This window comes from Exophiala bonariae (assembly GCF_035927105.1).
Source record: "Exophiala bonariae strain CCFEE 5792 chromosome Unknown scaffold_27, whole genome shotgun sequence".
Taxonomy (NCBI): Eukaryota; Fungi; Ascomycota; class Eurotiomycetes; order Chaetothyriales; family Herpotrichiellaceae; genus Exophiala; species Exophiala bonariae.
The window spans coordinates 374,049-396,526 of record NW_027042502.1 but is presented as its reverse complement, the minus strand read 5'-3'; the positions used below and the strand labels follow the sequence as shown (position 1 = coordinate 396,526).

The 22,478-nt window shown below is 47.9% G+C and overlaps 6 protein-coding genes across 6 annotated transcripts; 5 read left to right on the top strand and 1 right to left on the bottom strand.

Moving 5' to 3' along the window:
• Window positions 1–473: 473 nt before the first annotated feature.
• LTR84_007054 (uncharacterized protein) lies at window positions 474–2,019 on the bottom strand (the record flags this gene model as incomplete). Its single annotated transcript, XM_064850609.1, has 2 exons — window positions 474–1,226; window positions 1,363–2,019. 2 exons carry the CDS (start codon window positions 2,017–2,019, stop codon window positions 474–476), a joined length of 1,410 nt encoding a protein of 469 aa, XP_064702678.1.
• A 2,059-nt stretch (window positions 2,020–4,078) lies between these two features.
• Window positions 4,079–8,411, top strand: LTR84_007053 (uncharacterized protein; the record flags this gene model as incomplete). Its single annotated transcript, XM_064850608.1, has 2 exons — window positions 4,079–6,434; window positions 6,484–8,411. 2 exons carry the CDS (start codon window positions 4,079–4,081, stop codon window positions 8,409–8,411), a joined length of 4,284 nt encoding a protein of 1,427 aa, XP_064702677.1.
• A 939-nt stretch (window positions 8,412–9,350) lies between these two features.
• On the top strand, window positions 9,351–11,215 carry LTR84_007052 (uncharacterized protein; the record flags this gene model as incomplete). Its single annotated transcript, XM_064850607.1, has 6 exons — window positions 9,351–9,447; window positions 9,499–9,562; window positions 9,618–9,997; window positions 10,043–10,615; window positions 10,673–10,864; window positions 10,914–11,215. 6 exons carry the CDS (start codon window positions 9,351–9,353, stop codon window positions 11,213–11,215), a joined length of 1,608 nt encoding a protein of 535 aa, XP_064702676.1.
• Window positions 11,216–13,829: 2,614 nt separating this feature from the next.
• On the top strand, window positions 13,830–14,863 carry LTR84_007051 (uncharacterized protein; the record flags this gene model as incomplete). The annotated part of the gene is made up of 3 exons (XM_064850606.1): window positions 13,830–14,334; window positions 14,399–14,555; window positions 14,611–14,863. The coding sequence occupies 3 exons, from the start codon at window positions 13,830–13,832 to the stop codon at window positions 14,861–14,863; spliced, it is 915 nt and encodes a 304-aa protein (XP_064702675.1).
• A 3,961-nt stretch (window positions 14,864–18,824) lies between these two features.
• Window positions 18,825–19,727, top strand: LTR84_007050 (uncharacterized protein; the record flags this gene model as incomplete). The annotated part of the gene is made up of 1 exon (XM_064850605.1): window positions 18,825–19,727. One exon carries the CDS (start codon window positions 18,825–18,827, stop codon window positions 19,725–19,727), a length of 903 nt encoding a protein of 300 aa, XP_064702674.1.
• Window positions 19,728–20,812: 1,085 nt separating this feature from the next.
• On the top strand, window positions 20,813–22,387 carry LTR84_007049 (uncharacterized protein; the record flags this gene model as incomplete). Its single annotated transcript, XM_064850604.1, has 2 exons — window positions 20,813–20,841; window positions 20,923–22,387. 2 exons carry the CDS (start codon window positions 20,813–20,815, stop codon window positions 22,385–22,387), a joined length of 1,494 nt encoding a protein of 497 aa, XP_064702673.1.
• Between the last annotated feature and the right edge of the window lie 91 nt (window positions 22,388–22,478).

The window sequence follows — 22,478 nt, the reverse complement described above, 5'->3', positions numbered from 1 at the left end:
TTTCTCCCTCCAGTGTTGGACAGAAACCTACTCTCCCCGCCGTGGATAGGTCGGGGTGGTGTATCGGCCATGGACGTCCCATTTCATACATACGGGAGAGTTCCGAGATCGTGAACTTATTACTCCTCGAATAGTATCGCCAGATGAGGTCTGGTGCGAACTTCAGTAGAAGTTAATCTTATTCATGATATCCTCCGTTGTATGTAGAACACTCATCCGCCTTTACTCCCTCGAAGAGTTTCGCCCGATAAGGACTAGGACTAATTTGAATTTCCCTCGCGAAGCAATTTAAGTGGATTATACCCCGCGTTTCAGGCGAATAAGAGTTTCCAAAGGTTCCTATGCCGGTAGCGTTCAGCAAAACAAAAAGTTTCATCTGAACCACCTGGGCATGTTTCCCCGTATTCCTTGCTATGAGCACCTTACATGCGCCATCAACATGGTAGACTTGAATAGCACTTTTCCCACCTCGCTCAATGGCTTGTCCCGCCGAAACCATGTGTCAAAACATGGTTTTTCGGTCGTTCGGCATGCCAGCATGCCTCTCGTACTGTCTGAAGCAACTCATCCGTCTCCTCAAGTCCCACACTGATGCGTATCTGTGCTTCTCGCAATCCATAGCCGACATGATACGGGTATTCGTCCACATCGCTGCCCCACACCGTGGCGTTGAAAGGAATAGCCAACGTGCGATGTGCCCCAAGGTGTGGACCACCGTGGAAGTGTAGGTTATCGAAAAAGGCCTCAGCGCTTTTCTGAGTCTTGAAGTTGACGGAAAGCAGGCAGCCGTAGCCTGAGCTATAATCAGGTGTCGATGGGCGCTGGAATTTGGCATAATTGGCAAAAGTGCTAGAGTAAGGTGGGTATAGCACGTCTGTTACTGGTGACTTCGAATTAACTGCCTGTGAGTGTAGGTAAGCCGCGAGACTCGCGGCATTTCTGTTGAGTGCAGCAGACCGAGTGAGGTAATCGTTGTTGTTCTTAAGCAGATGAGTGGCGTCGAGAGAGAACAGCTCATTACGGAAGCGAAGCTTGAAAATCTTGGCAAGAGCGCCATAGCGTGGAGATGATGAGCTGAGGATTACAGACCCTGCCATTACATCTGCGTATCCAGAAAATGTCTTGGTGAGCGACGTAACGATAGCGTCTGCGGCAGGGGCGACATCAACGTTGTAAAACGAGCCAATTGTCTCGTCGACCACAAGAACAAAATTGTGCTTGTTGGCCTCCACCAAGATTAGGATTAGTGTAAAGACAGCAGATATGCTGTGCAGTGTTCAGACTTACAAGTGTTCGTAGTTTGCTCAAATCCAAGCTCACAAGGAGAGGATTACTCGGAAATTCCAGAAAGCATAAACTTACTGCCCTACCTGCGGCGGCCTCCTCGTCTAGCCATGCCTCGACTCTGTTCAACTGATCATTGTCTCCATCCACTTGACCAAAATGCTTAAATTTGGACTTCGAACAGCGTAACAGGTGAAACGTGTTGTGATTTACCGCACCAAGTACCAGGATTGTTCCCGGACGGCGCGTAATCGCTGCCTGATACGTCCAATATATTGCTGCCATGCCAGTTTGGTAGAGAAAGACATCTTCAGTCTTTGTCGTTGAGAAGTCCTGTCGAATTATAGAATGGTCCATGAGTAGACAAATACGTTCTTTCAGGGCTTGGTGTGCTGAAGTTTCAGCTAGCCATGTCGGTGACGGAAGATCGGACAATCCGCCTGTCCACAGCATCTCGGTAGTGTTTTTGATATATGGGAAAAGAGACTCTGCTAGACGAGTCGAAACAATAAGACCAGGATCTTGCCACGCCCCTACCATAGCAGGCGCTTTTGAAACTGGGTAGGAGACCACATATAAGAGTGTGTTATTGATAACGACTGTGTTGTAGGAGATCTCTGTGGTGGAAAGCCTGTGCTCCTTGCGGTCCTTCGATGTACCATACTCAGACGCAAAGATTACAGCATCTGGCCCGACAAGGACCAGTATGGCGATACTTTGAGGCATCCCAAGCATTTTATGAATCGCGAAGCACAGCTAAGCAGTATTTTAGCCGAGAATGTCTTAAGTCAAAGGAATACTTGGAGGCTAACATCCTTCGTTGGCCCGATTGGGCAAAATCGAGGATAAATGAATTTCATGCCGGCCAGAAGGGTAGGGTCGCCATCGCGAAGGCGCATGCAGTCTTGCCAGCTTGGAACGTGGACTGTGACAGTATGTGGTCCCTCTGGAGGAACGGGGTGAAGAAAGGGGGTGCTTATATGCTTCACAGGCATCTTGAATATTGTATCTTTTTGGGGCAGATTACTAAGAGCTGCCACGGGGAGCTGAACAAAGGCTACGTCAAATCAATAAGTATGCGCTGGTTCTGGGTAACTCGGATTGAAGGCCGTTGCAAATGGAGCAACACCCAAGGAATTGAAGCCTTCTTGTTTTATACGAGCCGCAAGGTTTTTAAGTTCTGATATCCCCCTCTTACATTGCGTATATGGTCTGTCTCTGCACTGGCGTTTGGTCGCTGTTTTCAGGGATCAAGTAAATTTTTGACTGGGAACTGTAACGTCGCTCGGAATGACATGTATCCTTCGATGACCAGGATACCTGGTGCTAGTAGAGCCGATTTTGCCCCGGTCCAACACGTTGATCTGATAGCCAGGAAGGTAGGCCATATTATGAAATGCGATAACGATGGGCAGACGCAGTCTGACTCCTTCGCGAAAGATGTATAAGTTCTGGTCAAGTACACTCGCCTCCCCATTGTCCTTCCCATGTATTTTTCTGAAGCACAATCGACAGGGAAGCCATGCTCGAGAATAGAGTCGACACTGCGTACACATTTGCTGATGGCATCCTATCGCAGTGAGTCTACCATGCAATTCCTGTACGCACTTGTCCCTTGGAAAGTGAAACATGAGACAGTTGAAAGGCGGGCGGCAGGAAATGAGTGCTGGGGAGATTTGATAGAGACCATGCTGTGTGAGAGTTGTTTACTTTCCTTGCATCTACCTGCTTTGCAGCTAAATATCTTACGTTGAATGTGTAGGTACTGTTACAGCCTTTGCACGCATGTGAATCGGCGAGGTATGACCATATGGAACTCCACCTTCCCTAGACATCCGTCTGGTCGGAAAGAGATGGTAGGAAGTCCTGTAGTACATTCAATAGGCCGGTTGAGCTTAGTAAATCAGGAATTTCTCGAGGTATAAGTACAAGGAATATCTAGCAGTGCCTGTGAACACCTGTAGAGTTCAGGGATAGCGAACTGCAGTAGTATCGGGAGCTGTAATACATGACCTATTACCCTTTCTGGGGATTCGTCTCTCTTTAGAGGTTATTGACTGCAGATGACACAGGATCCATTGTACGATCGCGTATGGACATGACTGAAATCCAGTTCATGATATTGCAGAGTGCGTTCTCCCTGCTGTAGTGTCGACCCTCCGTCCCAGCGCCAAGCGTAGCATCTTGCCTCGTCTAACTAAGCGGGTTCGCAAAGCTAGCCAAAGGAAGGAGTTGCTAAGACTGATTGTCCATGAGGAGGGCGGCTATGCGTAAGAAGCCCCTGCAATCTTGGGGGCCGATGGACGATCCGTACCGTCATTTGGCATCGTGTTCCCGCATGATTGCGCTAATCACTCGGCATCAAACGTTTGCAAATAGGCGGGCACATCCACATTCAAGGCCACCCATAGGCCATACCAATAAACATGTGTGCAGTACATCAGATGCTTCTTGATGTCACCTTCGTCCATAGCGAGGCCTGCCAGATGGCCTTGTCTGCTGAACGTGCACTTCTGGAAATGTCTCAGCCTGCATGCCTGTGCCTGCGCCACTGGGTTATGTTGCCTTTTGCCTTCGAGCCTTTCTTAACAACATCGGTTCTCTCGAGCCCAGACACTGGTATTCGCCCTTGGTGAACGTAAGCAGCCTTTAATGCGTTTTATCGGGGTTTTCCGTCAACGGCTACCAGAATCGACAGAAATCATCATAATTTGATGGACTTTTTTCTTACGGCAAGCTGACCTTTGTTTTGTTTTATTTGACTGTACCCTGGACACACCGAACGATTTCGGATATGGGCAGCAAAACCCAGACGACAGCCGAAGGGCTATCAAAACCACATCACCCCGAAAATGAAGTAAACCAGGTCATCGCACCACACCCAAATACGAGGTTAAGTCCAGAAGGATCCTCTGCGGACGATGAGGCGCCATCTAAAGAAAGCACGAAGATTAATCAATCACCACCGCAATGGTTACCGAGGTCGCTGAAATGGCAATATCTATGTGTGGTCCTTGCCACAACTTTTGTGATTTTGGCTGTTGTGATTGCACTCCATGCCACGTCCCAGGCACAGTCTGGACTTGCCGATGACGATGGGAGCAGTGGAACCTATTTTATTTCCCGGTTTGTGCCAACTCTGGTTGCTGTTGCCTATGTCTTCTCGACAACTGTAATCCTTGACGATGTCAAAAGATCCGAGCCATTTGCGCGCTTATCATCTCAAGCTGGAGCGCCTGTGATCAACACATTGTTTTGGGTTCCCGGAGCTTGGTGGGCTACGCTTTATGATAGTCTTCCAAGCACAAAACGAAAGCAGGCTTTTAGCTTTGCCATGTTCTGTTCATCTTCGGTGCTCATACTTGGATTTTTGATACTATCACCATTTTCCTCTACTCTCCTAGTGACCCAAGATGTCGTCTTCTCCCAGGATACTACGTTCGGTCAATTGTCGTTATCTTCGAGTTTGCCGATTCGGGCAACTGCCTCATCCACGACTTATTTCCGGACAATTGGAAACGTCCTCCAGAATGTCACAACATCTGCCTGGATTACCGAAAACTACGCAATCCTTCCGTTCTGGCCAGCTGACGTCAAAGAGGGGCCCATGGGCGCATTCGTTGGCACGGGGAGTGAGGTCTGGAGTGCTGAGACGCTAGTGATCAACACAGAGCTGGAGTGTGAGGCTTTGGATCTCGCTGAGGTTTCCCTAAATCGTAATCCTGAAATTACGATGGATGCTGCTCCATTCATCAGCTTTGAGAGTTCATCTGGGTGCAGGCTGTCAATGACTGTTGACAATTCCACCTCTTATGTACCCTTTGCTTCATGGACTGCCCCATCAGATTTCGCATCAGATGATGCATGGGCTTCTAACACTTCTGGTTGCGTGGGAGATGATGTCATGCTGTATGCAACTGCGCTGTTCGTCGATAACGACAATATTCCTGCACCTGATCCAAATGCGCACGCCAAAGGATCCCTTTGCTCAGCTCATTACTACCTTGCAAACACTACTGTCACGGTATCGGTCGGTTCAGGCGAATCTGTGGTGTCAATTGATGAGGAAGCCTACAAGAGAACACGTCAGCCAGTTCCCAGCAATTTCCTAGACGTGCCGGGTTTGCAGACACTGTTTCTCAACACGACATCGTGGCCTCAACGATTATTCTCTGGATATTACATCGAACTACGAGGTCCAGGAGCACTGCTAGCCGCAGGCTATGAATACTCGCTGGGAGATCTGGTGCAAGACCAAATGTCATTGTCGAAGGCCACGAGACTCAAGCAACGCTTTTTGGGCGAGGTCTTGCGTGATACCTTCGATTCAGCATTACTTTTGGATGACCCTAGAATTCAGGTAGTTGGAAAAGTGAGAACCAATCGTCGCCGAGTTGTCGTGGTACCAGTAGCTGCGGTTACATTGGAGGTTGTTCTGTCCATCAATTTGATACTACTACTTGTCACATTTGTTGCCTCGCGGCCTTCTAGGCGTCCCCTCCAGCTACATGCCGATCCAGCGACGAGCATCAACATTGCCAGTCTCGTGTTGCAGGATCTAAACACCCTACGACCACTCAATGATCCATCTATCCTCACACCCGCAGGGCTTCTGGCGGAGATCAAGGACCTCTGGTGCAAAAATATCGACAACGTACTCTACATCTTTGATTCCGGTCATCGCAACCCTCAAAACACAACCAAACTTATTGAAAAGGTCAAGAAGAAGAGCAGTTTACCATGGGTCCTTCACCTCATACCTGCTACGTGCTTGTTTTTCATTCTGTTGGCCATATCTGTTGCTATAGCGGCGCTATTAGGCTACTCTGAAACAGATGGTCTGTATCAAACAGCGTTCGTGTATCAGATTGGATTTGAGTTTGCTGGCATGCAACTTGACGCTATCAATCCTGCATCCATTCTCACCACCTTACTCGCCTCATCCATTGCATTGTGGTGGGGCTCTGTCGATTCGAGCATCAGAAAACTTCAGCCATTCTTAGCCCTGGCAAAACTTCCTCTGAAAGGGACGGACGGAGCTGGTCTGTCTTATGAATCATCATATATGCTCTGGGCAGCTGCAAGAGCTCTCAAACGAAAACAGTGGATTCTTGTCCTAGTCACGTGTGGAGCCTTCCAGGCCGAAATATGTAAGTACCTGAAAAACAGGTCTCGCAGCCGCGCTGACCACTTTCATAGTTACCATCGCAATGTCTGCACTTTGGTCAAGGACGCACAGTGTTAGGAGCTTTGTAATTGATGTTCCAGTTTCACTAGAGATTCGACAAGTGCCTTTGCTCATGGTGGGGCATTTCAACGACCACGACTTCTATTCTAGCGCATACGAAGGCGAAGTTCTGAGAGAAACGTTCATCAACCAGACCACATCTTGGATGTATGGTGCAAACATTCAGCTGACTTTGAATGGGTCAGAGCCCGCCTGGAGCTCAAACGGTTGGAGTTTTGCTCCAGTCGACCTGAGCAGTGTTCCTTCGAGAGTCACACAAAACATAGGCAAAGACCCATCGACAGCCGACGAAACAGGCGCACCTCTTCCTTCAGCAACTCTTGCGATTCTCGACACAGCTGGTGTCCATGCACGACTGGAGTGTACACCTTATGACAATCTTGACGATAGCAGTAACTGGACAACGAAGCAAAATCTCACAAATAGCACGTACTGGAATACTACTGTCAACCCTAGCTTGGAGACTGCTTACGAGCTGGGCACGATTGCTTGCTCCACCGATAATCCCAATATTGGACTTGGAATGTTCTGTGGGAGCGCAGGAGGCATCAATGTCTCCACAACTTTCTACGTTCAACCTCCACAGCTCGCTTGTTGTGAGAATCGCACTGGAGATGCATTCGGACCAGCATCTGTAGGCTATTGGTCAGCAAATCGACCTCCTGGACGCTTATACCCTGAGGTATCTGATGTTTACCCCTTCAACATCACCATCAAATGGCTTCGTGGCACGCCTCAGGAGGGGTTTGTTATGGCAAATGCTTCAGCCGAGTCTCGGCGCCTCTTATGGCACGAACCGCCGCAGATGACTGCTTTGAATTGCAGACCTATTCTTGAGACTGCGAACGCTCACGTCACAGTCGACATAGCATCACATAAGGTGCATGACTTCACGATAACTTCTGAAACTATACCAGTTCCCAATGCATGGACCGACATTTTCTCATATCATATTGCCGACGAAGAATACCCTAGTGACATTAACGGATATCCCGTCAATATCACCGTCAGCTCTGGGGCCTATTTCTTAGCTGCCATGGTCGGCGCCAGCGACACCTCCGCTTTATCTGCCACCGCACGATCGGGCTACCCAGACATCGAATCACTAGATGACCAGACCTTCAACATCCGAGAGCCTGGATTCAATCTAGACTACATGTCTTATAGTATGTACTCGCTGGTCGGTTTCGATCCTACTGCGTTACTCGACAAGGGGATATTAGAGAAAAAAGCGCAACAAGTTTTTTCGACTTTCTTCCAGCACTTTGCGAGTACTTCTGTAACAACCACGGGAGGGGGCTGGGCATTTCAGAAACTCGACGAGCGACTACCCACAGACTTGACAGACGTTGCGGACCGATCAATGGTGGATCCTCCTGCCAATCCACGAGCAGGTGAAATGGTCACCGTCGAAGTGCTACAGCCCATAGAGGTACTACGAATGTCGAGAGTTGCGGCGGCAATTGCACTAGCGATACTTTTGTGGCTGCTAGTAACGACCGTCGCGCTAACCTACAGGAGTCAAAATTACAAGGCTAGACTGCGGTGGCGTATTGAGACGATTGCCGATGTCATAATGATGGTATCGGGCAGTGAACGGCTGATAGAGCTTGTGAAGGATAAAGGATCACGAGGGGCTAAGTATGACTCTGATGCCAGGGAGATACTCGGAGAATTTGTCACGAAGGCAGGAACGAAGAGATGGGGAGTCGAGCTGGTAGCGAACGAAGCGGAAGAGGCGCAAAGCAGACGGACGTCTGTCACAGGAGCCATAATAGGCAGACCAGCCTCATCTTCGCTCGCTCGGCCATCAGTCTCGGAGCCTCTGCTTTCAGAACGCGTGCAGGACCAGTCTATCGCTCATGGTACGAGAGCATAGAGCAAAATCTTCAATTCGAGACAACCAGTTCCGCAATGTACAATTTTCCATATCAATAATGATGAATATAGTCTACACAGAGCAATTCAAGTGCCCCCGAAATTTCGAGAAAGAGTGAGTCAGTCTTGATGTCTCCTAGTAATTGACAATCGCTAATTTAGCGATTCAGCGATTTACTGCAAGCCAGTCTATCATCGTGCGGGGTGGAAAGCTAGAGTACCGATAGGAAACTCCAGCCGACTTGGGTGTTTCTTGCATCCGCATTTCTACATCTAGGAAGCAAGTATAAGTCGACAGGGACTATGGTACCTCTAGGGTACCAAGTAAGAGATGCATGATACCATCATTATCTACTATACCCAGTTGCTCAATAAACTCCTGACAGCTGCAAACGACTTCCTCAGTACGTCGAGGGCAATCGAAGACTCTTGATTTCAAAGTCACTTGCTACGAAATTGCTTCTTATCACCTACAAATTCACTCCCTCGGTCTCTATGACATTCTTTCTCGGATTGTGGAGTAATCCGTTCGCACAAAACTCCTCGCCGTCGTACGCGGTGGGTGACACCCGCAAATGCGGAACCTCACCCGCTAGCTCCGTGGCGTTCAAGGTCTTCCGTTGAATTCACAAATGGTGCCAACACGACAAGAAAAGAAGTCTCGTCCGACCAATCCCGCTCACGATATTTGCTTCTACCCCTCATGTGTGATATTCTTCGCCCCGTGTTGGCTAAGTGGACAATCATGTCACCCCAGTTCGGCTCCAGATTTTGTAATCCCCGGTTCACGCCAAATGATGTCGAACTCCACCTCAATTTTTGCTTTGGTCTTCCCAGATGGAGATTCCGATGCTGAGACTCGAGAATATATTGCATTTGGAACTCCTTTTTGAGCACACTTGGAAGGTACTACGCTCTCGTTAGACGCAGGGAAGGAAACATGGCCTTTTTGATCACTGGTACCGCCGTCCTGCTAGTTGGATTTTTGCTATATGCCGTTCTCTTTACAGGCAGAAGAGGTCGTAACTTTCCTGATGGTACGTTGACTAGATGATTGATCCTGTCGCATGACTAAATTGTGCCCCCAGGCCCACCGACGTTACCGATCATTGGCAATTTGCATCAACTTCCGAAACAAAAGATTTACTTCCAGTATGTAGACATACTGGAGTTACGGTGATCTTGGCCATAGACTGACCGCTTGTAGGTTCACTGAATGGGCGAAACAATATGGAGGAATGTTCTCCTTGAAGATTGGCTCAGGAAATGCCGTGGTTCTCACCGATCGACGCATCATCAAACAACTGCTCGAGAAAAGGAGTGCGATTTCCAGTAATCGTCCAGTCAGCATGGTGGCTCAGCAACTCATCACCGAAGGTGACCATATGCTGTGGATGGATAATACACCCACATGGCGAACATTTAGAAAGCTCCTTCATCAAGACTTGACCGAGACCTTGTGCAATAAAGAACATGTCAAACTGCAGCAAGCCGAGGCTGTGCAGTTGCTGCATGACATGATTGACGGTGCCGATCACTGGGTTGACCACCTCAAAAGATTCAGCAACAGTATCATCATGAGCATAGGTACGTAAATTCAAGAATCGCCAGTTCAATTACTGACTCTACTAGTCTATGGTATCCGGTCTCCCTCGATCGATGCACCGCACACGAGAAAACTCATCGAGGCCGCCGAAATCTGGGCAAGAATAAATGAATTCGGTGCTACACCACCGGTTGATATTTTCCCCTTTCTGAAATGGATTCCGGAACGCTTTCTCGGCAACTGGGTGACTCGCGCGAAGGAAGTCCACGATGCGTTACACGACCTTTACGACGGTCTGCTAAGCTCCGTAATCAGACGACGACAGTCTATAGGCTCTATTGACAGTGTCGTAGACCGGGTTTTAGACCAACAAGAGAAATATGGGTTGACAACTCATCAAGTCACTTTGCTTGCAGGTGTCACGATCAAAGGAGGCTCAGATACCACCGCCTCCGTTCTCAGTTCAACTATTCAAGCTCTGGTCACGGATCCCAGTGTACTCAAAAGGGCACAAGCGGAAATGGATTCTGTTGTGGGTGAAGACAGGACCCCGACGTGGGAGGACCATGAGAGGCTTCCCTACATCTGCGCTATGGTCAAAGAATCTCATCGATGGAGGCCTGTCGCGCCGCTGGCAGTTCCCCATGCCTTGTCTGAAGGTAAGCTTTTCGTCGACTACAAAATATGTCTAGATGCTAACATGAACTGAAATTAAGATGAGATCGTCGACGGTAAATTACTCGTGAAGGGGACAGTGGTGTTTGTCAATGTCTGGGGCCTCCATCAAGACGAGACAAAATTCGCCAACGCCCATAAGTTCGACCCATCTCACTACATGGATCATCCACTGTTAGCTGCGGAATATGCCAATTCTGCCGATTACGAGAAACGCGACCACTATGGATACGGTCTGTTGTTGCTCTCCGTATACACTTTGATATCGCTGACACTTTTTAGGCATGGGTCGACGGCTATGCCCAGGAATTCACCTGGCGGATCGGAATCTTTTCCATGCCATCTCGAAGCTAGTGTGGGCTTTCAATATCGAGAAAGGAGATGATCCTCAAACGGGGAAGCCATTCACGCCTGATACTAGCATGGAGACAGGGTACAGGGAAGGCTTGACGGCGTGTCCGTACGAGTTTCCGATCAAGCTCACGGTAAGATCGCAGAAGAGACACGACACAATCATGAAGGAGTATGCTGCTGCTCAAACGGAGGTTTTCCAGAAATTCGACAAGTCGGACTTCTTCAAGTAGTGTTGGCCGATATGATCAAGGAGGGGGAAGGTCAGGGATTGCGGCGATGTCAGCGACCTATTCATGAAGGAGGAGTACTTGTCCAAAAAGCTTGCACCAAACCAAGCCGCGCGAAGCTCAGATCAGGACTGAGTTATTGGAGAAATGAGCATTAGATGTCGGTCTGCTTGTGAGATCAACTTCTACTGAGCCCTTGCCTTTGCCTTTCTTCGCTCTTTGATGGCATCGATGACTCTGAAGAGAAGTGTGACCAGTCCACCCATTAGTGCAACAGCCTGGTCTAAGTCGGAGATGCGTACATCCCCTTTAGGCATGAGCCTGACAGTAAAATAACCAAAAGTCGGAAGAAGCCATCCATATTTGATTCAAAGTACACCAATGGCTCCAATTAATGCCGAGAAAACCGAGATCCAACTGCTAAATCGACCTGGCCATAGTATTTGCCTTTCAACAAGTGTTCCAGACTCAATCTCACGAGTTGCTGTGGTCCTGGCTCGTTTGAGTACACCAGATATAACCTCGATGGAATAAATGATTGCCGTAAGCAGACTCGAGGAGACAACGACGCCGAAGAAAGGTAGCAGGTGGAATATGAACGGACGCAAAAGCATGCCTGATTGGAATGATACCCAGTCACTCGAAAGGAACAATTCCACCGACACACACAACATCCAAACGACGAGTACTGAAGTCATCCTTTTTGATTGACGTCTTCTAGAAGCCAGGTAGTAGAGCAATGCACCCCACACAAGGAAGTCCTCGCATATAGTAAGAGGAGCCTCAATTGCAGCAACAATTCTCACGTTGTCCTGGTCGGGGTTCGTGAACAGTTTTCTTAAGGTGGCTATGTTGGTATTACCACTCCTATTCTGTTTGAAGATCTGAGCATAGAAATGCGCCGCAGCCACGATAGGTAGAGACAAGGCCATGATGAAATCGCTTGTGATTGAGTCCTTCTTCCTACACGATGGATTTATAGTCCAACTGACGCAGACGGAGGTGAGGAGGAGGGCCCAGCAAGCAAAATTACCCGGGCCATAGAATGATGATACTAATAAGAAAGGTTGACTGACATCAGGTCGGAGATAACTGGTGTGAGAACCTGGACAAAGTGTCGAGAATTGGTTTCTATTAGCCGACCATTCTTGAGAAGGGCGCTTGTATGCCCAGTAGTCGTCGTAGGCTACCAGTTTATGCTGTAAGGTCGTACATGTTTTGTCAATATTTGTAGAAAGGTCGACCATCTTGCAAGAATAATTCGCTGACGAATGTACCTGGCCGTTCCTGCGATGGGTTTGCAAGGGCTTCGGTTTTCTTTTGAGCGAACACTGCTTTCGGAATGGAAAGGGACACAGCCCCAAGGAGCCATCATTGGGCCGAGGAGGCGTCTGTCGGGCGGTGGCGAAGCCCCTTGGCCGCGAATCGACGATGGATCACAATTGATGGGCCAACCACCTTGAAACAATGATGGACCATCATAACCAACAACCTTGTGCTGTGCGCATCTTTTGCAATTTGCTTAGGAGCATCTTGCAGGATGCCAGAATCCGAAGTGTGATAGAACGAGATTTGACTAAGGAGTGAAAAAGAAACCTGGCATCGCAAGCAATTGTATAAGGATCATCATTCAGGCGCCTAGAAAGAAGAGCTGAGGGACTGTGGATGGGTTTACGAAGGAGCTATCTTGGCCTCAAGATCAAAACAAAAAAAGTATGACAATAAAGTTCGTTACACGGTAGGATCTTCAAGATACTTAGACAGCTATCTCATGCGGAACTGTGGTCCATATCAATGCGGCTAAAAATGAAATTCGTAATCGACCGAGGTAGCTTATACCATAAAGTGGAAGTTACGAAGTCGATCAGGCTGAGATTTAAGACAGTGGAATAGATATGAGGATCCCATAAGACGCAGATACAAGAGGGAATCAAAGAGCCGATTGATTTTGTGAACGCTTCTAGAGGGAGAAGGTGGCTTCCTTGTAGATGTTCACCACTAAGTTAGGGGGCAAAGCTACCCCCGCACTTCAGGCCACAAGGGCTGAGGGTGCCCCCTGGGCTGCAAAGCGAACCCTGCTTTCGGCACCGTATACCCCTAACTCAGGGGCGTTTCTAGGCTGCCAACCCTTTCAGCCGTCCGATGACGTAGAGGCAAGAAATGACTAAAACAACACTACCGAGTAGACGGTCTCTCAAGCCACCATAACTACAACATAAACTAGAGCGGAACCTAACCTCAACATACTAGTAACCCGGTTCCGGCGGAAACGAAGCAAAGCAGAACCAGCAAAAAGAGAGAAGAGGGTTGAGCTTCATCATCATCAAATCGGGATTTGTCCTGTTTTTCTTTCAGTTCTGCGTCGCAAGAGAGCCGACAGTGGGCATTTGCAGGTTGCGACCATTATGAAGCGAATGAAGCCTGTTCCAGCGAATCGGGCCGGCTTTTTGACATGATTGTCGTTCAAACATCGGCTAATTGGTAGCATTGTAAAGGTCTACAACCTCTGCAAAATATAAAAATGACACGAATTGTGCTTTTGAGTCTCGTCTAAGATAAGTCAATATCACGTTTACGATCCTTCTTTGATATTTCACAAAGCAGACCAGTCACAGCTATGGGGAGGCAAAACATTGAGTTTAAGAATTCTGATGGTGTTACGTTGAGAGGCTGGTTTTACACTCCTGGAAATGCTGGCTCCGGCAAGTTACCGACATTGGTCATGGCTCACGGCTTCACCGCATTGAAGGAGATGACTCTGGACTTCTACGCGGAGAAGTTTACTTCTGCGCTGGCAATCAACTGTCTGGTTTATGATCACCGCGGATTTGGCGAGAGTGATCACGTACCAGGCCAGCCTCGAGGCGAGATCGTTCCTATGCTACAAATCTCGGATTACTCAGATGCCATCACGTACGCCTCGACGAGACCCGAGGTCGATGCAGACAAAATAGGGGTTTGGGGAACATCATATTCTGGCGGCCATGTCTTAGTTGTTGCTGCTGTTGATCGAAGAGTCAAGGTGGTCCTCAGCCAAGGACCTTGTGTCAGCGGATGGGACAATTTTCATCGTTTGGTCCGTCCAGATCTGGTACCAGAACTTGAAAAACTGTTCTCAGCAGGTACTTAGACATCGTTAAAGCACCGAGAAATCTCTTCAATTGCGCGAAGACTGACTCCACACAGATCGTTTTGCGAGACTGGAGGGTAAGGAGGCTGGCTACCTACCAATCGTACATGAGGAACCGTTCGGTGTTTGCGCTCTGAATGGGAAGGATGTCTACGATTTCTTCATGGAATGGGAAAGAAAATCGACATGGAAGAACCAAGTGACCATCCGAACGTCAGTCGAGCGTGCTTATGTTGCGTGCGCTATTGTGGCTAACTTCTTCTGATAGGATGGAGTTATTCCGCGGCTATGAGCCGCAACAACTGATTGAGAAGATCTCACCGACACCACTGTTGATGACGGTTCCGACAAGGGACACCTTAACACCTCCAGATCTCTCGCTTGCCGCATACGCCAGAGCGAAAGAGCCGAAAGAATTGAATTTACTGCCTGGAGGGCATTTCGATTCGTATGCGGGCGAGACGATGGAAAACAATGTCCTGACGCAGATTAACTTTCTGAAAAAGTGGTTCACCAGCTAAAGAATAGCCAGGTTTTGCCCAGATCAATCAGAGTTGTGAGTGATGTAGAACATATCAAAGAAAAAGTGCAAAGTTGGCTATACAGTAAGATATCGATCTGGTTCTTCTCAGCAGAACATGCTAAGAATAGTATAATATGAAATTGTACTTCATTTGATGCAACAAGTGACATACGTCCGCGCTCTCATTCGATGCTTCAGGTGGAGCACCATCATTCGTAAAGACGCAGGGCTGTGGCGCGGCGCCACCCTCGATTTCTCCTCGAATAGCTCGTCGATTGTGATTTCAACTTTCTTGTCCTTCCAGATTGGAGGGTTCAGCCAGACTGCACTGTTGAATCCTTGCTTTGTTTGTTACAGAGCAGGAAGAAAGCTGTCCAGCTGTGGTAAGCCATCCCGGTTGAATAATATACCGTTAGTAAGCGAATTTGGGTCCGAAGCATTGTATGTGGCAAGGCTATGTCGCAGTCTTTCTCTCAATCGCTCAAGCCCCCAAAACCTTCAGAATATCGGCACTTCACATTCTGACTTTGGAATAGCCAGTCAGGATCGTTCGACCTCATGGTCTAGATAATGCCTTACGAGGCCTGCGCGGGGCTGGTCCTGTGGGTGTCTTCTTTCACTGAGTCTCATTCGCAACCAATCGAAGAACGTTTCGATCACCGTCCCGAGGCTTTCTTTCGCCTTTTGATTCACGGACAGGCAATTTATTCGCTGTTCCACAAAGCAGACACTTCGTAGTTCAATAAGTGTCCGCATAGTTTGTTCGTGAGATCTAAAATCCCTTCATACATCCGGCAAGAGTGCTAGGTTTGATGTTATGACGAAAGCTCAAACGGCATGACGTCGATAACCACGAGCTGTCTGTTCCAGATCAAAAGCTCAGAGCTCATTGGGGTGATGTAGCTTGATAATGGCCTTGGTTTCCTGGGGGCCCTGAGGTTACAACACTTTCTTGTGCTAAATCGCCCTCTTCGAGTGTTTCCAATTCCAAGTCTTGCTGTTCTATCTTTTCCATCTCTGGAGTCTCGTCAACACAAACGAATGTCTTTCCTGGTGCCCACCAATGGAGTGGATAACGACGACGACCAAGATTGTTTATGAAGAGAGCCCACCCGAGCATGATCAGAGATGACGCGAGGAGTGTTGGTAGATAGTGCCAAGAGATTACGACGACCTGTGGTTGAACCGCTGCGTTAAGACCTGTCGCACCAGCACTATACAGAAAGGTTAACTACGCCTCAAACCGAGAAGTAGCAGACACTTACGGAGGATGTACCGTCCCAGTTACCAGCATGGCAAGTAGTGAGGTTGCCATCGACAGGCCTCCATTCACGAATGTTGACGAGTGAAATTGGGTGTTCTCCAAATACCCGTGATAGCTTACATTCAACACCCATAGTCGAGTGATTGCCGTTCCAACAAGACCCGAGACGAAGTGACCGAAAACGAAGTTGCGTGGCTGTCCCAGTGGAGACTCGACAAGTCCGAACAAGAGAACCGCAGACGCACCAAATGACGTGATGATTGTCGGGGTGTGATATATATCACGAAAAGCGGTGCTGGTCGACATGATTGCTTCTATGGAGAGAATGCTACAGAACGCACCTATCCAGGAGAAAACCCAGACCTCGTACTCCATTGGGACTTTTTTCAACCATGTGAACGGTGGGAATGGCAAAGGTTCATATGGTGGTTGGGTACCAGGTAGCCTATACCCTGTGAACCTCGAAATTATCGGTGGCAGGCTCGCCCGGTAGTCTCTTCGCAATTTGAAGTACTGAAGAGCACTTTTTGACTTCTTTCGAGCTGGCATGCTTCCTGGTCTTAATTCTGAGTCTATAATACGATTGATTGTCGCAGTTAGGAGAAGTTGCAGAATTAACCTTGATTGCAGAATCTTGGGCAATAATATTATCCGGCAGCCATCAAGCTTGACGAAATTTGAGCCTCCCCCGCAATTTGCAGGATTTTTTTTAGTAATTTCTCCACAGTTCCGGAAATATATGACCACCTGGGTATCTGCTCCGTGTCGAACCTGGGTACATAGGTACCTGCAAGATCTCCTACTGCACTTTAAAATCAACATCACACCGTAAAAGTAGTGAAACAAGTGGCCAACCTAGAGCCTGTAAGATGTAGGCGTAGATTGCGGAGCAGAAAAAAACATATTTCATTTTTGACTTTCTTCTTGAGAAGGAAGCAGCTATGGTAGAGCTGGGCTGAATCTCTCGACACCGAAGGACAGCCCAAGGTGAGTTTCCTTTGACCCGATATGGGCCATTTCCTCACATCAGATGGCTGAGACTGGCACATGAGTCATGATACTTTGCGTAGACTCACCAAATGCTCTATGACTCGTGTTTCTATATAGGCATTCCGGATTTGTTCGCGTCGAAGCACAATTAGCACGAAAGGTGAATCGCAGCCACAAAACAGCGAAATGCCTAGTTCGAAATACTAAGACTGCAAGAATTTGGCAATAAATGGACCTTCGAATAGGTGAAACCCTCACTTCCTGAGTTGTTGAAATCAAGTTCGCTATCCCCCATTAATGACGAAGCAATGCTCTGATCCACAAGCAGTATATTGCTGAATGCAGGAGAATTATTATATTCAGGTTGAAATTATGCTATAGAGCGCCTATCAACATTGCAAAGTTCATGTATCGCAAGAAGGGCTACAACAGTCGCATCATTCGCCCGACCCACTATCATACATGATAGTCATGATGTACCGACACGCCTTTCGTGCTTGCATCCTCCTGGTTGGACACCCACTCCTCGTCCCATGGCTTGCGATATATGTATTATTGTCTACCATTAAAGCCGAGCCATTGCGAACGTCGGCTCCGGTTGTCCATCAATAACTGCCTTATCATCATTATGGCAATGAAAATACCCACGACTAGTTTCACTTAGGGCGAGTTCATCAACAAGATCAGCGAGATTACTCGCTGATGGAGCCCAGTCCTTCGATATCCGAGATATCATGAGACAATGGAAACTCACTCACAGGATCATTCAACAGATTGATAATAGACTTAACATGTGTTCCAGGATCCCAAGTTTTAATCAGTGCGGCTCTCCCCCCACACCCAGGGTGCATGGACACAATTAGTAACCTTTCTCATATCTCTCTCAATTCAGCAGGCGTTGTGGCACAGCATTTAGTTGTCCAACATCCGCATCCTGGAAGGGTGGTGCCGCCAGCGATCTTGTCTGCTGGCTCTTGTACAGAACTTTGCTCGATCTACAGTCTTGAATTCGAAAATCTCGGCTCTGCACAAATATTCTAGTCAAACTAGCTGATTGTCCTCGGTAAGCACATCCAACAGGCAACTTGTCGCGTTGTGAGCAAAGTGGGGTCTAGACCGCAGGATAATGGACATGAAATGAACAGGTCACAGCGTAGTGGGTCAAGTGCGCACCCTCGTGAAGCTTCTTCGTCTACAACAGGCTCGCCTGCGGGCTAGCTTCACTAGGCGACAGGAGTTGACGGGACTAGCGAGATAGGGTCTAGGTTGTGTTTGCCACAAATGTTATCGAACTATAAGTCGATCCGGATCGGATCAGAACCGACGCTAATACCCACTCCAGCAGACCCAAGAGCAGCAGTGTATCCAGAATGATCATTGTCTACTTTGCCCTGAGTAATCTCAACGTAATTCTATGACAAATACTGTTAATTCGAACTCACACATCTGAGCATAACAGGATGCACGGTATGTTGACCCATAAAATATCAGTCCAAACGCGCGCCGCAAGTAAGACGTCTTATGCCTGTTATGTACTTCATTCATAAATAAAATTCTCAATTGAGTGTCGGTAGCCCTCAGTGTCAACTAACACAACACAAGGTTTTAGTCAGTATAGACAGGCACGTCTGTCTGTCTGTGAAGGAAAACATCGGCTGTTTTCACTTTAATCACAAATTTTGAATCCAACAACCACTACCTCATAATGCCGCCGATCAAGGTAGCTCTGGCAGGTGCCACGGGCAACCTTGGAACTCCGATTCTCGACGCCCTTCTCCAATCGCGTGTATCGGTCACTGTTCTCTCAAGAACTGGAGGAAATTCATCAAAGCTCGCCAGACATCCGAACCTCAAGATTGAGGAGGTCGACTTTGAATCCGTTCAATCGCTGTCTAAAGCATTACAAGGCATTGAAGTGGTCGTCTCCTGCGTCTCTACTTTAGCCATCGGAAGCCAAAACCGGTTGATTGATGCTTCTGTCTATGCGGGTGTCAAACGCTTCATCCCAGCAGAATTCGGTATGGATTCACTGAACCCGCTATGTATGCAACTACCTGTTTGCGTGCCAAAAGCAGCAACTCAGAAATATCTGAAGGATAAGACTCGCCAGAATCCCGGATTCTCTTGGACAGGTATTGCCAACGGACTCTTCCTGGACTGGGGTATGAAGGTGGGTTTTATAATAAATCTCAAAGAGCATACTGCCAAGCTGTATAATGGGGGAGATGTACCTTTCAGCGCCACAAGATTGATCGACGTGGCGAAGGCGGTGTTAGCAGTCATACACAACCAGGAACAAACTGCAAATCGTCTCCTTTACATCCATTCAGCAGTTGTCACGCAAAATCAGTTGATTGGTTATGTCAAGAACATTGTTGGCAAACAGTGGCAAACCTCGCAGAAAGACACTGAAGAGCTTAGGAAAGAAAGCTTGGTTGCTCTAGAGAAAGGCGATGTCATGGCTGCGATGGACGGTTTCTGTGTCGCTGCTTCTTGGAATGCGGACTACGGGTGCGATTTCTCTGGCCATCTGGACAATGAACTGCTAGGATTGAAACTCCTTGATGAAGAGGGATTGAAGGCCTTGGTGGCAAGTCTTCTGATTTAAAAGCAGTATTATAGAACGACATCTGCTCTGGTAACCACGAAATGACAGCCCTATGGTGGGATAGAAATAGAGATACCATCGAAGTCTCATGATAGAACATGCATAGATGCTGCGGTTCGAGATACATAAGCGCAGACTTTCTCGTTAAAAAACCTTTGGAAGAATTGGTGGACTCTACATGTCTTGAGTATGATCCTGCTAATTAACATTGGCCAGCCTAAGGTAATATTGCCAGTCGATAGACCTTTTCCTGTCTTGTTGTCACTAGATGAGACCCCCAGGCAGCCTGAGATCCACCTTTCGGGGGCTTCGCGATGGATTCAGCTCTGACCCAACCGAACTTGGCCCAGAAACGCGGGGTGTTCCGTCCCCGCAGTCAATCGTCTCGAGGGTTAAATCTTCTCCTCCCCCACGCACACTTCGCACGGAATCGATCTGTGGTTCTATTTCTTCCTCATGTGAAGTGACAATTTTCTTGACCTCCTATTCTTAGCGATGCAATACGTCCCAGCGACACGCAGGACTCAGTTTTCAAGCTGCGATTCTTGCCGCCAATCTCGCGTCGCATGTGACGCTTCGAAAGCTGGCTATCAGCCTGGAGAAACTAGATGGAACGGCTCATGTTCGAGATGTAGATTACGAAACCGAAGTTGTACATTCGAGGTATGGACTCTATCACGGGTTGCCGTTATACTATCGATGTTCTCAGAGATAATGGTTCTGACTCGATTTCACTCATATTAGTGGATCAAAAAGACACCAGCACGACAAAGAGAACTACCATACCTGTATTCCGCGCAGACAGGACTAGATCCGGCCAGCTATGGGCATCCAACAAATACAGACGTGCCCGTAGGTCAGGTCGATGGCTCAACGAGAATTTTTAACATGCATGGTTCTTCAGTACGACAAGACCGGTCAGCGCACATACATCCTTACTCCTTCCGCCTTTACTAACTACGTACCTAGCTCAGCGTCTTGTGAACTATTGAACATCGATTCAATACCAAGTTCCGAGTCGATTAGCTTCTCTTCCGGGCACATCGAAAAGCTACTCTCACAGTGCTCAGACCTCGTCTTCAACCATGGGATTGGACCCATATTTGGTCGCTGGGTTGGGAGATACGGCTGTCCATTTTTGTGAGCTTAAAGATACTCTCAGGGATTCAAAAACAGGCTGATCTTACAAAATTAGACGTGAACCCACTAGCGATATTTGTACTCTTCCCACGAAACTCTTTAGGGAGCTTGATGCGTGTATGGCAGATCAACTCGACGACCATGCCGATGAGATATCCACAGCAGCTGCCAGGCAGGAAGAAAACGACCAGATCGACCAGTCATTACGTCGTTCAATGTACTCCTATGCGGCCCAATGGCTTCCATTACTTGGGGAGCAAGGCAATAGTCTCATGGTACCGTACGACCAAATTACGAGAGACTGCTGGCGTACAACCAGGAGAGAAATGCTTAGGATCATAAATCGCAAGTCATACCGCTCTGTTCTTGCACTATATCTATTTAGCCAGACTGCCATTCCGACAGGATTATCTGAGGATGAAGAACGAGACGGAATTAGTGGAGTGGTTTGCAACCAAACCGCATACTTGCAGATCCAGCAGCTCAGAGAACGTCTGCGTAACTCTAATTTTGATTGCTCAGAAGCTTCAGCTTGGTCAGACTCTATCTCGACTCCTGTTCCAAGTCCAAATATCTCAGACTCGTATCTAAGTCTCGAAAGCAGGGCATTCTGGGCGGCAATTACTTGGGATACTTGCAGCTCGATGACGTTGAATTTTCGATCGTCTTTGAGTTCTGGGTTGAAAGGCGCTTGTTTGGAGACATCATGGCGCCTTGCCAGAGGATTTCTGGTTGGATCTTTCCAGTCCAGAACCGAAGTGTGGCGCAAGCAGGGATTCGAAGTATCTGATGAGATCGCCCAGGAGATAACTTCGGCAGTTGCTGTCTGCATAATCTACACGTGGAGAACAATCGCAAGTGTGAAAGAAGCGCTCAGAGAAGGCGTTGAGGAAGAGAGTGTGCTTTTCTCTTGGAAAGCCGTCCTCGATGCACTTGATATCTTCAGAACCACTATCCACCCTCTTCTCAACACCATTGAAAGGCAACTTCACTTTCTCAGCCAAGTGAATCGACTATACTGGTACGAGATGATCATGCATTACTACCTCGGCATCCTGATGCTGGTCGAAGCCCTTGATATCGCCAAGCGCACAGATTTATCCTCGCAAGTAACAGACGCACGCCTCGAAGCTGAACATGGGTGTTTCAACAACCTTAAATTTGGCCTCGAAGGTAAATACGCGGTTGATACAGCAATTACAGAATCACAAACCAACTTTGATGACACATCTCCCTCAGGAGACTCCCATCAATTGATTGTCACATCATTTGTTGCAATAGACCCATATCCCCACCACGTCGTCGCGTCAGTCAGGCTTGCGTACAATGCAGTCAGCCGCAAATACCGACAAGGCAACATAAAGTATGAAGCTTTCTATCATCTTTCCTCCACACTGCTTCGAGTTCTAGCAGAACTGCCTCAAAGTTCCAAAGCTGTGATACTTGCCAGGAAAAATCTTCAGGACTCCATCAATCGTTTGGAGACAAGTTCTGCCACGGTTTCCACATATATTGAATAAGGAAGATCCCAAGCCCACAGGTCGTTTATGTCGAAACGGACTAAGCTATGGTGAGGAGATATGATTGTACTAACTGATAGATTGGAAATAG